This window comes from Haemaphysalis longicornis, unplaced genomic scaffold (genome assembly GCF_048455015.1).
Source record: "Haemaphysalis longicornis isolate Haplotype H1 unplaced genomic scaffold, Haemaphysalis longicornis Haplotype H1 scaffold_6, whole genome shotgun sequence".
Taxonomy (NCBI): domain Eukaryota; kingdom Metazoa; phylum Arthropoda; class Arachnida; order Ixodida; family Ixodidae; genus Haemaphysalis; species Haemaphysalis longicornis.
In genome coordinates, this window is record NW_027526407.1 from 47994049 (window position 1) to 48010714 (window position 16666).

The 16666-nt window shown below is 46.1% G+C and overlaps 1 protein-coding gene across 1 annotated transcript in view; it reads left to right on the forward strand.

Annotated features, from left to right (window-relative positions):
* Nsmase (neutral sphingomyelinase) overlaps positions 1-16666 on the forward strand; it is a 203193-nt gene that overhangs the window by 178345 nt on the left and 8182 nt on the right. The window contains 7 exon segments of the mRNA XM_077674190.1: positions 2374-2419; positions 7028-7124; positions 8589-8665; positions 8809-8992; positions 10733-10951; positions 12178-12298; positions 13423-13539. Of these exon segments, the coding sequence (XP_077530316.1) occupies positions 2374-2419; positions 7028-7124; positions 8589-8665; positions 8809-8992; positions 10733-10951; positions 12178-12298; positions 13423-13539 (861 nt within the window).

Consider the following 16666-nt stretch of genomic DNA (forward strand, 5'->3'; position numbering starts at 1 on the left):
TTGAATTGTTAACAACGGAGTAATAATTGCGGAGACGCATCCGCCCTTGGGCGATTGCGAGGTTCTTGCGGTTATTATTCTGAATTGTGGACCACGCGGCAAGGTAATACTGCGACGCGGCGTCACCGCCCTCGCGTTTCGTTGCAGGAACGACACATCACGTTAGGATTGTCCTTATAGCAATCCTTAAAGGAAGCATTTGCTGCGTTGACATTTCAAGGGTGTTTGTTATAGCTGCGCATGGCGCAATAAAAATGTCGGCGATTGACCGCCACATGCTTGCGAAGGGAGTCCGGAAAGCATGGAGCTGCTGGGCCTCGATTAAAACTGCATTGCGTTAACAGAAGACGTCTGAATTCCACGTCCTGCGATGTTTTAGCGCCGCGAGTTTTACCTTTGTTTTTTACAATGAACGCTTGTCAGAAGGCAGAGAAAATACCAGCACGATTGATTTGTGCGAGCCTGCCAAAGAAGATTTGTGCGGTCTATAGCTGGTTTCGTGAGCGAACGCAGATCTGTCATTCCTTGCCGCTCAGCGTTTGAAGAACCCGGTGGCTTCGTACAGAGGACGTTTCAAAAAGGCCGATAAGATATGGCCTAACCATGTTGTTATTCTTTTATGGTCAAGCAAAATAAGGACAGAGAGACGTTTACGCCCGCACGGAACAGTGTGGTCCTTAGTGAAGAACGCGTGATAAATCGTTGATTCTGCCCCTTACTCCGCAAGCTCCGGCTTTTGTGGATATGATATCTACATGACTATACTATCCTCGACTATACTATCCTTGAGGAACGGGTGACAAATCATTCATTCTGCCGCTTACTCCGCAAGCTCCGGCTTTTGTGGATATGATATCTACATGACTATACTATCCTCGACTATACTATCATCGAGGAACGGGTGACAAATCATTCATTCTGCCCCTTACTCCGCAAGCTCCAGCTTTTGTGGATATGACTATACTATACTATGACTGTACTATAGGAATAATCCACCCAATCAAAAGTGAGAACCGCTCAGGTCACGTGCAAAGGAACCATAGGTTCTGGCCACGCGTATTATATTTTGAAACCAGCTGCTTGTATCAGGCACGAGCATAAAAAGACAATCATTGCACAACTCCAGGACCAAGCTCATCTCTACGGCATTTTAGGCGTCACGGGGCGTACAAATCAATCAATAAAATCGCTATGAAAGGAATACAATAAAGTCGGATTCGGAACAGCTAGCAGCCAGGCATGGCATACCGTTGACCGAGATTTCAGAATTACAATTAATTAGCATGATTTCATTATTTCATTTGTATTTATCTTTTATCTCCTCCAGTGTGCGTGCGAGCAGCTTTTTTTTTTTAACTGGTTACAGAAACAAACAAACAAAAAGACCTGCAAAAGGGCAACGAGTTTTGTATGTACATTCGACCTCCAGCGTGTTTCAGAGTATTGCGGATTGTTGCAAGCGCGTGAAAAATACGCTTCCGCGTTTGGAGGCGGTTCGTTGAAGGACTGGCGACCGCTGAATTTGTTAAATATGTATAACTGTGACCGTGGAGCAGTCTAGCTCTTTCCGATCGTGAACTGCATTTGTGCGATGACGCTCACAGCGCGGAAACCGACGAATAAGCTGCTGATACTTTCAAGAGAGGGACGATAACAAAATAGCGATTCCCCAGCCGCCATCACAGCACAGTGCAACAGATAGCGCGCGCTGCTTGACACAAAGTCGGGGCGCGGGGAGTGAGTTTGGTCCAGTTTCGACATCTCGCGACATTGTGACCTCTCTCTCGCAAATCGACTTCAGCGTGGCAAGGCGACGCGGTTTAACAGTCATTTCAAAGCGTTCTCGCGACGCGTGCGGTAGGGTGCCACGACAGTGACGAACCAGGACAGCGGAGCGTGAAGAGGTATATTTAGAACGCCCGCCGCGCGGCCGTGTTTCTGGTTCTTCGCCGTGTGTTTGCTTCAATTTCTTGTTGGGTTTCAGTTTGCCGCTGCACGCTTCCTCCTCGAATTCTTCTCTCCCTGCAGTTGGCTCAGCAGATCTGTGAGCAGCCTGAACGTTTACTCGTGTGCCTTGGTGTGCTCGAAAGTTGAAGTGAAACTAGTGAAGCCAAAACAGCGTGATATTGGTGACCAAGCGGAGCTTTTCGCCATTCAAACTCCATGATTTTCCCGCCATACCCTGGAAGCAGTCACCAGGCGGTTCACGCTCGCTCAGCTGTCGTCGTTGTCGTCTGCTATCTGCGGCTTAGCTGGCCGCGTATCGATGCGAGGCTGACCTATGTAAGCACTAGTCTTTGTACTTGGCCGTACCGGCGCGCGTAGCGTTGCTACGTTCCCATAACCGACCCTGTCGTGAACCGCACCTCGCAGGAATGAAGATGGAGGTTGAATTGCGTGTGTTGACCCTCAACTGCTGGTGAGTGCCTTCATGCGAATCGAGCTGCCGCTGCCGTTAGGCTTAGCCACGGCAGCAGTAGCAGGTGCGTGTGTGTGTGGCTGTGGGTAGATTCTAAATGTCAAGCGATGTGCACTGCTGTGAAATAATGACGAGGCGCCAGATTTCGTCAGTCTAAGCTAAGGCACGACGCTCCAAGTTCGCCGTTTGAATCGACGTATGCAGCTTTGCGAATTGAATCGATGTTTCTAAAACTTGCAGTGTTTGTCACACGCGCCCAAAGTTTGGGTCGCCAAATGTAGCGTGCCTGAACATACACGATATGCTTTTGAAGCTCGTTGATAATTAGTTGTTGCAGCTGATAATGCAGCCCATGGTGACGCGGCGCAGATTCGCCGGCGCGAAACTGGTACCCAGAGCATTCTGATATCTGGAGCATTCGTCACGCTTAGTAAACTGGGGGACGAGTTGCGACAGAATTGGTCCTGCAGCGTGTATCGGGACAACCTATCAGTTAACGTTATCTTTCTGCAATGAATTATAGACTCATCGACCACTGTCAGTTTCTCATTCGCAGAGATAGTGAGCAACTAACGCCTCGTTGTAGTATCGTGCGCTCAGAAAGTGAAATTGGACGTACAACAAAAAAGAAAAGATAAAAGAGAAGGAAGGAACTAGCAGACAACGCTTCCTCATAGCAGCGTCACCCTTCATTTTACTTTCGAGATGTGTTTGACTACTTCAGACGTGCTCCCGTCTACACACACGTACGCGCGCACGCACACAATACGGCTTCGGGGCCAATCACTGGCATGCCTTCGCCGCGAGCGAGCCGGCGTTTTCTAGGTCAGGAAGACCCTCTGTGGTTCGCTATATTTAGATTCTTCACCGTACTCGCCCGCTAGAACCGACTTCCCTTGATATTGTTCCCACTTTCCCCGCCGACTGCGGACGTAGGCTGCTCTTCCGGGCGGAGACAGAAATACCACCGACGAAGCTAGTGCAGAGAGTGCAGAGACAAATTGTGTCTTGGAGGAAGAGCGTGCTTGTTTACGTCTGCGGTCGATGACCCTTCAAGTGCACACGGAAGCTCACTGCGGCGTATCAGGCGAATTCGATTGATTTAGCAGTGTCCGAACTTGCACACGAGTTGCAATGTAACTGCGCAGATGTTCACGTTTAAACGCCTGCAGTGTCACCCACTGAATGTGTAGAATGAATTGTCTGCAGGGTATTTGTTAGTGTCGATTCCCTTTGACATAACCTGAGGTTGGGATAGGTCATGTGGGTGGCAGACTATCAGTGACCAATTATGTAGAAATTGAACTCTTGGAGTCTGCGTTATGTGTGCCTTGAAGGGGCAGTTCGTTCCTCGCATAGGCCTCAATGTGAAATGCTTGCTTCGCTTCGCTCAGCTAAAGGTGAACACTTCACAATTCCGCTTCGTTGTTTTCTTGTTACCGGAAGCATTTTTGATGTGTAAAATTTCTGAAAATTTTGATGTGTACATCTATGTGTTTCTAATTCGGAGTGAGATCTTGGCCCCTCTCCTGCTTACACTCCCTCCAGCGATCTTTGCATAGCCCTATCCTTAGGGACCGAAAAGCCTGCCAAATTTTTTTTTTTTTTACCATAGAATACAATGTATACGTAGCTCCCAGAAAGATGTGCATGTCTGTGTGTGTGCACTAATTGTGGAAACTGAAGTTGTGTAAAGTTGCGCATTTTAAAGTGCCGGTGGAGACGAAATACAAATTTGGGTCGTTAAAAAACAATGACTCCAATTTTAAAGAAAACATATGTAGCAGTGGCGACTCTGCCACTTTCTAGTGATTTTCCCACGACGCCACAGAATGTCGATCGTGTGATTAGCGACCACTGACCAAAGCCATCGCCAAAAAACATGCCCTATGATCGTAGTTGGGCCTCTACTTCCACATGACCGCATCACTTAAATGCTAACGTGGGGTTAACACTCTTATAACAACGCTTTTAGTGCGCTCGTCCATATTATGTCACTCCTGCCCATATTACATCAGTGCATTGCGAAATTTAAAACTTCTTAATATATTTTGTGTTTTTTCCGGTTAAAAAACCGGCTTTCGCGGCTCGAATGAAGCTCTTTGAAACGAAACAAAGTACAAAATTGTGTTTTGTCTTCAAGTCCCTTTCAAGCATACTGCAAGGAGCTGCTGTCTGGTCGTGAAATCACCACAGAGGTTACAGGCATTTGGCTGTATCACCTTATGTTCACCGATGTGGGAGGGTGCTACGCTGACGTTTATGTTGGAGGCTGCTGTGTATGAAGCTATCTTGTTAGCGCTGCAATTAAAATCAAATTACTATATATGTTCTGTGCAACGCATGTTGTTCATACTTTATGTGGCTACGTAAAAGAAGGAAACCGCGTAATAATGTCACCTCGTAAAATTGTTGTCGTCACAATTTAAAAAGCATTTCTTTTTTATTTCGATGCTGTTGAAAGCGTGAGGTTGTACGTGCATTCAGTCGAAAACTTCAGTTGCTACAAATTGACATGGATCGATGTAATGTTCGAGGGTGGAATATATGTTGCACATTAAACTTTCGGTTTTTGCACTCTGTGGGAGAAGCTGTTTTGCATTTTCCACAGAAGCTTGCTATCGAAGCTTGCGTTTTTGTGTGTCATAGTTAGGGTTCAGACTGCTCGATTAAAACCGAAATAAGCCGACAGAAGCATGACGAAGGCATTTGTCAGAACTTGGTTATAGCCCAGAGAAGACAGAATTTAAGGTGAGCTGAGCTTGAGGATTATTTGCATTTTTGCAGCAGGTCGATTGCTGCATGGTGTTTTGAGGCGGATCAGAGGAGTGTGTAGGTGATATGGATCCCTGTCATGCTGGCTGTGTCTGCGTAGTAGTCCTCGTTTCTTGCTCTGGAGCAGATGAAGGTTATTAGGTTATTGTTTGCTAACCTTTAATTTCTCCGATCCTTACTTGTGCCCCCTCCGTCCGTTTTGCAACCATTATTGCAAGTGGCAAAGAAGCTCAATAAAAATAATCCATATTTTACTTCGATATCGCTGTGCCATCCAATTCAACAGCCGATTCGGTGTTCTGTTGGTTTAGTTTTTCTTCTGGCTGTCTGCACTTTACGGGTTCTTGCTCATTCACTGTCTCTATTTTGTGTGCCAGAAATTTTAGAAGTCTGCACGGCAATCTGTTTTATTTACAATCTAAAATGTTGCATCAGTCACTTAATTCCTATTGCATAACATCTTCTTATGCTGATTGCAATTTTCTCATGACAGCTCGTTCTGAAGTGTTTGCCTCTTCGCACTCATTTTTAGCTTTAGTTTATGTTTAGCTTCAGTATCGATATGTAGCCAGAACTATAGACATGATACGCAGTGGTATATGTACTTTGGAAATATATATACCACTGGAAGTACACACCCGCCGTGGTGGCTCAGTGGCTAAGGCGTTGTGCTGCTGAGCACGAGGTCGTGGGTTCGATTCCCGGCCGCGGCGGCCGCTTTTCTGATGGAGGCGAAAAGCAAAAACGCCCGTGTGTACGAGATTTCGGCGCACGTTAAAGATCACCAGGTGGTCAAAATTAATCCGGAGTCATCCACTACCGGCGCGCCTCATCGCCTGCATTGCATCGGCGCGTTAAAGGGGCCCTAAATAGGCTGCCAAATGTTACGATTTTGCGTGCGCAGTCACTGGAGTACTATCCAAGGAACGTCATCCCGCAAAAATTGTTTTAATGCGTTAAGTATTAGCCGAGTTATCGCTCATTAAAAGGGGCCACCCATAAGGCCTGGGGCTCTCCTCCTCTAGTAGCTCCTCCGAAGCACTGTGGAAGCCGCGACGTCATCGACCCGGCGCAAGACCACCGAGAGAAACAGGGCAATCCATCACCCTCCTTGATGTACGTGCAGTCATTGGCTGCGCCAAGCCCTGCGCGCGCTTTTTTTTTTAGCACTCGACGCGCATGCTCCGCCCACCAGATTCCGGTTGCACGGTGAGCGCTGTCGCTGTGGTTCGCGTTCGCGGCGCCGCACTGGGCAGTGTCTCGTGCGTCATAGAGGCGCGTCAGAGCCGGAAAGAACTGCGTCAGAGCGCGCAAGTGTGGCGGCAAGGTATGGTTGGTGAGCCAGGGGAGGAAATGAAATCTTTTTTTCGTGTTTGTGCGGCCCCTGCTTTACGCAGAGGTGTAATATTTGGTACACGTTGTCGTGAAGGAGTACTCTAGCGATTGCGCGATTGAAATGGCGACATTCGGAAGCCTATTTAGGGCCCCTTTAAAACCCTACAATCAATCAATGATACGCAGTGGTAATAACAACAATAACATGGCAGTTTTGTTTGTGTTTAAAATAGGTCAGCAGTATTATTATTATTATTATTATTATTATTATTATTATTATCATTATTGTTATTATTATTATTATTGTTACTACTACTACTACCACCACCACTACTACTACTACTACTACTACTACTACTTACTTACCTGTTATGTCAAAAGTGTGTTCAAATTTTTCTTTTAGCCTTGTTAACCTTTGTGTCTGCTCTGAAATTTGTGTCCAACTGTGTTCAAGTAATCCTGTAGCGTCTTCAGTGTCCGTGTTAATTTGCTGTGCAGGGGCATTGTTGGTTTGAGCAAGCACCGCGTCGAGCGCATGACTGCCATTGCCAATTATCTCTCGACGGCTGATTACGATTTCGTCTTCTTGCAAGAGGTGAGTAAGTGCAGGTGGATTTTTGCATCCTTTACTGCATATTTGAAATATCCGTTGCAGTAAGACACTAGACTGCAAAGGGCACTTTTTTCTATACTCTAGCAATAGATGACTGCTCCAGACTGCACCTAGAAGGGATGTAAATGCCTACACGAGCTAAACTACGTGATGCAACTCCAAATAAGAACTTGCCTTCTTGTGGTAAACAGACCCAATGAAATGGAAGTACAAGTTTGGAATTGTGAAAAAGAATTTGTCATGTGGAAGAGTTTAGTGTGCCAAAGATGTAAAAATATTTGTGACAGAGATGTAGTGTGCAGACAGTATATGTTCATGATGAAGAACATAAGAACAGTATATGTTCTTCATCATAACATTTAGAGTAACGGAAATTTCTTTAAAAATATATAATTTATTTCCTAGCTACTTTTTAAGAATATACGAAAACCATTGGCCTGACCGTAAAAGAGCCCTAGACTTTAAATCATTAAAGTGCAGCCAACCTGCAGATATTTAATTTATTTTATTATTGGTAATTAAATATGCATTTAGCTACCTAGCTGCTATTGTAAGGTAATTGGCTGCTACGATTTATTCGCATAAAGCAAAACATCCCTCACCGCAGGTGTTTGCGGAGACATAATTGTGAATTGTTCGTTTCCACTTTTGTAAATTTGTTTAATAACAAGGTGGGTGGGGTAATGGGGGATTGCTGCATAACTAACTTATTGAGTGCCTTTGCATCCAAAATATGTTTTGAATATGTCGAGGACAGCACTAGTGAACCCTTGTTGCACAAAACTGTCAGGGCAGATTTGGTCACACTGGTGTGTATGTGATGATCACGTGCTCCCTGGGAGACTGAAGCAAGTTTCTCGCCTCCATCAGTTAAATATAACAAAGGTTGTAGCTGCCAACGTTGCACCATAAAATGAAAAAACGGTGCTTGTAGTGTAGCAACTCTTAGGCACCCCACAGCTGAGACAAGGTGCTACTGTTAGTGCTGTATCATCATGGCCTACACAAGCTATTGTTAAAATGGCTGTAAAGTGATGTGTCAAGGGCTTTAACTTTAATGCAGGGCACAGTTCATCTAAATGGTTAATTGGGCTGACTGCTTAAAGGTTATGACCAAAGAATTCTACAAATTTAGCTTGGCAATCGTAGCTGTTCCCATTACTCATTGAAGTGGGGGGACTCGTGGCATTTTTGCATGCCATTTTATGCCTTCTCAAACGCACACAAATAAACTGGCAGTATGCAGTGCAAAATGCGACGGGTCCTTGTCTTCCTTGCTAGCCCTATGGCTTTCAGTTTGCTGCCTTGAAATAGAGGCGTATTTCTCCAACTTTGCGCTTTTTAGCAAAGCTTAGCGTAAATGGAACAAAGTTGTAATTCCCTTTGAATTTCATCTCGAGTAGGCTCACCGACCTTGACTCGTGAATATGCCATTCTGTCCCGCAGGTATGGAGTCAGCAAGACTTCAAGCGCATTCGGCGGAAGACCAAGCACAACCTACCGTACGGCCACTACTTCTTCAGGTTGGTCTTTTTCGCCGGTGCCATTTCAGCTGGGTGTGCGTCATTTTTTAGGATAATGATGATGATGGCGCCGTCACGGGCATTTGCGCTACTCTGTTGAGCTGTTCCCTTGTGTGCCACCCCCCTCCCCTTCGCCCGTGCAGTGGGGTGATCGGCAGCGGCGTGTGCATCCTCTCCAAGGGCCCCATTGTGGACTCGGGCATGCTCAAGTACAACCTCAATGGCTACGCGCACAAGATCTTCCACGGCGACTGGTTTGGCGGCAAGGTGGTTGGCCTCTGCAAGGTCAACTACCGGGGGCTCAACATCAACCTTTACGTCACCCACGTGAGCGGGCATCCCCTCTTCCTTCCCCAGCCTCCTCCTCCACTACCTCACTGGCGAAATCCCTTGCAAGTAGTTCAAGGGGCCCCGAAACATTTGTTGTCTCGTAGCACCACCGAAGCAGAACCCAGTCCCAGAACTGCTGCATTTTTGGTGCCTCTTTGGCGCCATCGAATTTGGTGTTTCTTTGCTGCCCTTGAATTAAAAACTTTTAGCAGAATTGCTTTGTTGGAAAAGTTATTTCATCTTCACTGACCTTTTAAATCTAAAATTAGAGAGTGATGGTTCAATTTACCCTGGAAGGGGCCATGAAGACAAAGCACAAGTTTGTTTTATTCAAAGGATTTAGTGTTTTATAGTGCCCCCAGCGCTTGTCCGGATGCAAACGATGCTTTATTCATTGAGAAATCAATCAATTTAGGTTAAAATTTTGATTTTTGTGCTAAATTGTGTGTTTTGGCATCACAGGAACCGATTGTGAAGCCTTGTTTACGTTAGTGAACATAGATGGCGCCACCATACCGCTGCAAGCCGTTTTCTGCCTTTGGTTTGTTTTGGACCATATTCAAACCTATACACGGTGACAACTTAAGAACGGCACCGGAAGTTGCACTGCCTTATCACCGTAGCCGGATGTTTCTCCGCGCGGCGCAAGTAGGGCGTTACTGGGAATATTTTGAACATGGTGTGAGCCGTTCCCGTGATTTTTTGGACTTAATATGCTTATAAACGACTCCAGTGACGACAAACAAACTGCGTGAGACAAGGCAGACGATATCGCGCATTCATAGCAAACTTCTTTCAAAACGCGCGCGCACTGACGTCACAGGTCCGGCGCTTTGACGGAGTGATACACTACATGAGGTGGTGCCGTTCTTGAGTTGTAACCGAGTATAGGTTATTTTTGTTCTGGGAGAAAATCGTTTCGTGAAACGCAGTGCTCGCTCGACAAATACGGTCACGTAAGCTTACACCAATTGGCCAGTGTCATCTGAGACAACCCCAAAGTGCTGCAGTGCTGTGCAGCTAAAACAAGCATAGTGCACAGAGTGCCAACAGCAGTACACATCGGTACCTCTATGTTTACGTGTGCCTCTGTAACTTACACTGTTTGTCCCACCATTCTTACTGCTTTAAAAAGAATGTGCCCTAAATTTAAGCACAAATAGCTAGTTCGGCAAGCTTATAAGCCCTGCCTAATTTGCGTTTGCTTTTGCCGGCCTCCGGTGATCGCAGAGCTGGCTGGTATGGCATCATAGGTTCTGTTGCAGGAAATGAGCTGGTGGGTCGCATGGCCATTACCTTTTTTCCTAATTATGTAGCTTATTTGAGCGAAGTTTACGTTAAAAGTGGTGTCAGTTTGATTCTAACGAGGCAGTCTTTTGAATGAACCAAACTCGTGCTTTGTCGTCATGGCCCCTTTAATGGTAATGGTATGTACTTTGCTGTTGGAAAATTTGCCCCTTTTAGTCTTTGGCCCAAGTTGCATGAAGCACCCTGCCGTACATATGGGTTTGTGCGTATGGGTACAAGTTCATGTGGGTCCTCGTACTTTTATGGACGAAGTTGAATGAAGCACCCTGTCGTACATATGTGTCCCCATACATACAGATCTGTACAAGTACGTAGAGATCTGTACACGTACGTATAGGTCCGTACCAGCATGCACGGGCCCACCTGCCGTCATTGTGCCCCACTTCCGCAAATTGGTGACCTCGCTCGGTGTGTCTGTGTGTGCTGCAGCTGCACGCAGAGTACAACCGGCACTGCGACGTGTACCTGTCGCACCGCATCTGCCAAGCATTTGAGCTGAGCCAGTACGTGAAGCACACGAGCGAGAACTGCGACCTGGCCTTGCTGGGGGGGGACTTCAACACGGAGCCCCTGGACCCGCCCTACAACATCATCCTCTACAACACGGGCCTCGTTGATTCCTTCGTCGACCAGGAGGCCATGGGCAGGGTCTGTTCCCCTCCCCTCTCTCTCTCTCTCACCATATTCCGTTCCGAGATGGGTGCAAGCCCCCGGAACTTCCTATGCAATACAGAGCGCTTATTAAACGTGTCGATATGCAGCGCTTTGCCCCTGAACCGAGCTAAGGGATACCAAACCACCCTTACTTGCGAAATGAATGAGCAGAATTGAGCCAAGAGAACATCTTACAGTAAGAAAATTAGGAGTCCTAGCAGGGAATTATAGCATTGCTGGGGCTCTGACACGGGCGGTTCGCTCCAGAACATGCGATTCTACCCCTAGGCTATTGAGGGCAAACAGGGGGGTTCTTTTAGCAGTTGCTGAAAACAGTAGAAGCGGAGTTTGATGCAAACCAGTAGATGGCACTAGGTGTGCACAGGAAGTGGGTGGCTTCTACCCATCTGGGAACAGAATGTTTCCTCTCTGTCCATATGTGTTCATGTGTGTGTGTGTGTGTGTGTGCGTGCACATGCATTCTTTTTTTTTTTATATAGAAAATATGCCGATGCATTGTAAGACGATACGAACAGCTGCATGTTGCTCAATTTTGTATGTAGCGCGTCATGGTATATTTTGTATCCTCCTTAACTAGATAATTAGTCCATTTTAATTAGCCAACGTTCGAGCCAAGGAAGCTAGGCAAAAAAAAACATTAATTACGAAGCTGCAGAGCAGTTCGAAAAGCGTCTGAATGAACAGTTTCCATCTTTTTATGTATTCAGTGTTAGTGTTTTTCAGCTTACTGAAGATGCTCACGAAATACAAAAAATACCACCACTTGACGTGCCGACTTTCGCATTGTGATTGCAGTGCTTCCAAGCGTACCGCATACAATCATTGGTATATATATATACACACACATACACACGTGCGTGCATGCATGCACGCGCATTCATTCAGGGTGCCACAGCTAACGTTTACCAAAAAATAAGGGAATACAGAAGGCTTTGCATGTGAATATTGGAGGCGTTAACACAGGATATGTATTTTTTGTTTCTCTCATTAGGCTGAAATAATCAAGTTTGGCGAGCCGACTTTTTAAATGCTTGTTTAAATGGTAATGTCGATGAGGAGGCTGTAGGCTACATTAAACAAAATAATCCAATTCAGTTGGGTCCTCCAGCACAGTGAGGTATTGTGGTACTAGTACTCTCTTATTTTTGGAAAGAAAACCAGAAGGCTACTGTGTGTGTCGTCGTTGCTTGCTGGTGCAGGATAGTTTGTGCGTGGGTGCGACGTGCGGCCACCCTGACAACACCTACACGTCGTCGTACGAGAAAAGCACCTGCCCAACGGGAAAGCGGATTGACTACGTCATGTACAAGGTTGGACGGGGTACGTGAGCTTGTGCCTCGCTTTGCGAGGCATGTCTGCTGCGTTTTGGATTGGGGTATTGAACTAGGGTATTCTTGATTAGGGTATTCAGTATTCTTGATTAGGGTATTCAGTCAATTTCACTGGTGGAAGAAAATGAAGGGGTTGAAGGTGTGTCACGTAGATAGGCAGATGGTTTAAGGTTATCTGTTTACTACATATTCAGTATTCTGATTGCATGCATTTGTTACATGCATGTGAACATTTTCGGATAATGCCACAGGTGTTACTGACCAAAATGTGCTGCGCAAATGTGAAAACGAGGGTTAAATTGGGCCTTCTGGGGCTTTCGAAGGGTAAACATTTTGGTGTCATGTTTTTGATATTACTGCTGAAAATTTAATGAACACAAGACCAAAGTCTGGCGTGCAACAACTCTGCACGGGCATGTTGCATTGCAACTAAATTTTTCTCTTGTCAGTTCTTGAATGCAGTGAGCACCGACTCCACCCTTGAAGGCGGCATATAAGACAGTACCTCTTATTAGACAGAATTAAGCAGACACACAAGAGCCAAAAAATACACCTTGCAAAAAGCGAACTAAATTGTCGCTACAAAAAAAAGAAAAAGAAAACAAGAACAATGCAGTTACATATGCACACATCAGCATGTATAGTCATGGACAAAAAGAAATGCAAACACGGAAATATGAGCCAGAACACGCAAAATTGAGAAATACTGTTTGGTGAGGTCTAGTAATGGCGCGCTATTGGTATATTTAGTGAGTCACAGTTCCAAACTTTGTTTGCGTAACTAAGGCACGCGTCATTTTGATTTGCATGGAAAGAAATCGCGCTGTTTTTGTGTTTTGATTCGTATTTTCATGTTCGTGTTTCATTTGTTCATGACTAAATTTATACATCCAAGGAGATAGACACAGCTGCGAAACAGTAATGCATTAATGGTGATGCTGGGTTGCAGAGTAATGCTGGGTTGCAGAGTAGGTGTATTCTGATTGCAAGTAGTAGGTACCACCCCTTGACCGGAAGGCTTCTGTTCCTCAAAAGACATCTTGCCAGCTTGTCCTGCGTTTCTCAAAAATGTCTTTTCCCCCCTGTCTGTTTTGTGCATCGGACGAAACGTAGGCGTCACTGCCGAAACCAAGTCGTGCACCACCCCCAAGCTGAAGACGCCGTCGGGGTTGCCTCTTTCGGACCACGAACCGGTCGAGATGACGATGCGACTGATGAAGTCCACTGCTGGTAAGCCAGGGCCAGTTTTTTAAACTGCTCTTAATTCTCATTGATGATTTTCATTGATGCTGTTAATTCTCAGATAATGAGTGGCAGCCTGCCATTGTCCCTGAAGAAGAAAGTGTATGACAGCTGCACCTTACCGGTACCAGAGTCCTTCAATGCTTTACTGGTGACGAAACTGGTCCGTAACTCAATGGGAGAGCTTCATATGCTGCGTTTGGCCGCCGCGCGGTGGCGCCACCCTCTCACTGAGGTCACTCCTCGGGCGGCGTTGCGCTGGCTCGAACGGCGGAGCCGCGGCGAGTTGTGTTTGTTTTGTGCGGGAAAAAAATGTAACGTGCAAATCGCGCTCTTGTGATGCGACTTAAGTAGTGCAACGACGATGCCGAACATGTGTTGCGTCCCGGGATGTCGTTCCTTGTACAACGATACCACAGAACATGTTTCCTTGTTCTGTTGACCGAGCGACGGGCAGCTGCGTGAGAATTGGAGGCGCGCCATTCCAAGGCAAGCAACTGATGATTTCAGCTTCGATTATAAGTGCGACAGCGTGTGAAAATGCACTGTGTGTGAGAATAGAAAAAGCAATGTACCATTTTGAGAGCATCGTGGACCTAGAATTGTACAAGGCTAGCTTGAAGCCAGATTTTTGTCATATCAGTCAGGTTGTAGCGGTGCTTCATTACTTGTTTGCAAACTTGTATTACCTTGCGCTCAGACTCGCGTGTAAAAAAGCTTTGGGACGTCCTTGTGCTTTTACTTTTCATATTTCCGCACATTATCCCTCAGGGTTCGTTTCTTTTGTTTTGTAACCGCGCGTGGCAGATTCCGGTTTCTTATCTGGCGTTTCAACCGGAGCGCCCATTTGCTCTGTTTGTCGTACGTCCCAACGTAAGGCAATATTGTTTGATATGGAAAGGGTTGCCACCTTGTCGCTAACTTGATTTTTTGTTTCTTCGACAATGTTCTTGATCCTATTTCCATGGATCTGAAATAACGTTCCGAGAGTAATGCATGCATAGCAAACGCCGCGCAACTCCCTTTATCGACGTTCATCTGTGCACGTCACACATCAGACTGCTTCTTCGACATTTGTGTTTCATTCTAGTCTTTTGAAGAGCAGGAGCTCTCTTTATTAAACGTCGTTCAGAAAAGCTTTGCGTCGTTCTTGGCTACGTGGCAATATTCTGTTCCCTCTGTGTGCTGCACATCGCAGCACGAAAAAATAAATTTTTGTACGCTGGACCACGCTCTTTTGTCTCCCTTCGTAACATTGAAATTTTTTGTTGCATGTGATAAAATCAGTTTTATTGTTCTTTTTTCGCTTCCTGTTTTTTCAAGTATTGCAAAGCGTGGATGCATAACGACACATGGTGCAACATATATCTCTTCGTGTTTTGATCCTTCGCGTTTCTGCAGCGTTTTTAGATGTTCTCAAGTATGTACCCACTTATCGAAACGGCAATACTATCGGGCTCTCTCTTTTAGCGTTCTGTGCATTCCAGAGCAATCAACGGATTCATTAAGCGTAGTCTGAACGATGCGTACTTGGTTTCTTTCAGTTTTTTTATTGTATTATCGATAGGACTGCAGCAGTCCGTGAATACACAGCTACCGTATATATGGTAATTACAACTTTGCTTTAAGAAAAGAAGCAATATATATTTAAAAATCCATAAACACGACGGCGCAGCGCTTTTGCCAGAGCACACAGAAGCCGTTGCCGTTCGCGGCCGAAGTCTACGGTAATTTACTTCGAAAAATAAAACCACATTGAAGGAAGGTGATATACGCAATGGCTGGACTATTCATCACTAACTACTGCGAAAAAAAAACACACTTAATCAGCGCGCAGACACCAAAAGCAGCAAGCGTTTGCACGCCAAGAGCTGGCCAATACGCTGCACGCGCGGTGGCTGGATGACCTTCGTGCGGCGGTGGCGCCTGTAGTGGTGCGCGCGGTCCCTATATGAAACGAGCGCCGAAGTTTCGTGACCAGTAAAGCATTGAAGGACTATGCCGGTACTCACCTACGGGGCAGAAACTTGGAGGCTCACTAAGAGGGTTCAACTTAAATTGAGGACAGCTCAGCGAGGAGTGGAACAGAAGGTGATAGGTGTAATGTTAAGGGACAAGAAGAGAGCGGAGTGGGTCAGGGAGCAAATGCGTGTTAAGGACGTATCAGTAGAAATTAGAAAGAAGAAATGGACGTGGGCAGGGCACGTAATGCGGAGGCAAGATAACTGTTGGTCATTGAGGGTAACCGAGTGGATCCCTAGAGAAGGCAAGCGTGGCAGGGGGCGGCAGAAAGTTAGGTGGGCAGATGAGATCAAGAAGTTTGCAGGGATAAATTGTTCACAGTTGGCACAGGACCGGGGTAATTGGAGATCCATGGGAGAGGCCTTTGCCCTGCAGTGGGCGAAGATGGGCTGCTGCTGCTGCTGATGATGAATTCTCATTGCATGAGGCCGAGTGCCCCGAATTGGTTGTCAGCTGTGTTTTTGTTGAAGCTGGGCCACCACAAGCATGCGGATCACGGATTGTGTGACGCCCATGTTGCCGGAGTTTGTGTTCCTTCCCGTATTCATTGAAGTCCAAGAGTTAGTGATCGATTTAGTCTGCACTTTTATTCGACCAGTAGCAAAATCCAACTTCGTTGTCCAGGTAGGGTTGCCACCTTTCCCCGAAGAAAAAATCGGCCCTTCGTTGGGGGGAGGGGGTTGAACTTGTGTTAAAAAACAGACGTCACTTTTTTTTTTTTTTTTTGACATAAAGTGTTATATATTGTAGCGTTTTCCTACTGAGGAATCTACATAACGTTTGTACTCAAAGTGATTGAGATTTTGGTTATTGCTCTGAATGTGCCGCAGTGAACAGTAACCGCCCTTGCTAACCGCGCCGGCGGCATTTCGTGGTGTTATTCCTCCCATTGGTCCCCTTCCATCTGAGGAAGCGCGCTTGGCCACATATTTTCTCGGCTTGTGTGTCTTTGCAGAGCTTGTCGACACATTTATTGTGGTAGTGGCTGTATTGACGTTTACAAAAGGCCAAAAAAGAAATAGCCGCTGCACGATGGCCAAAAAACCGGCCAATGTCGCCCGGTTTTAGGTACAGACTGGCAACCGCCCGCGGT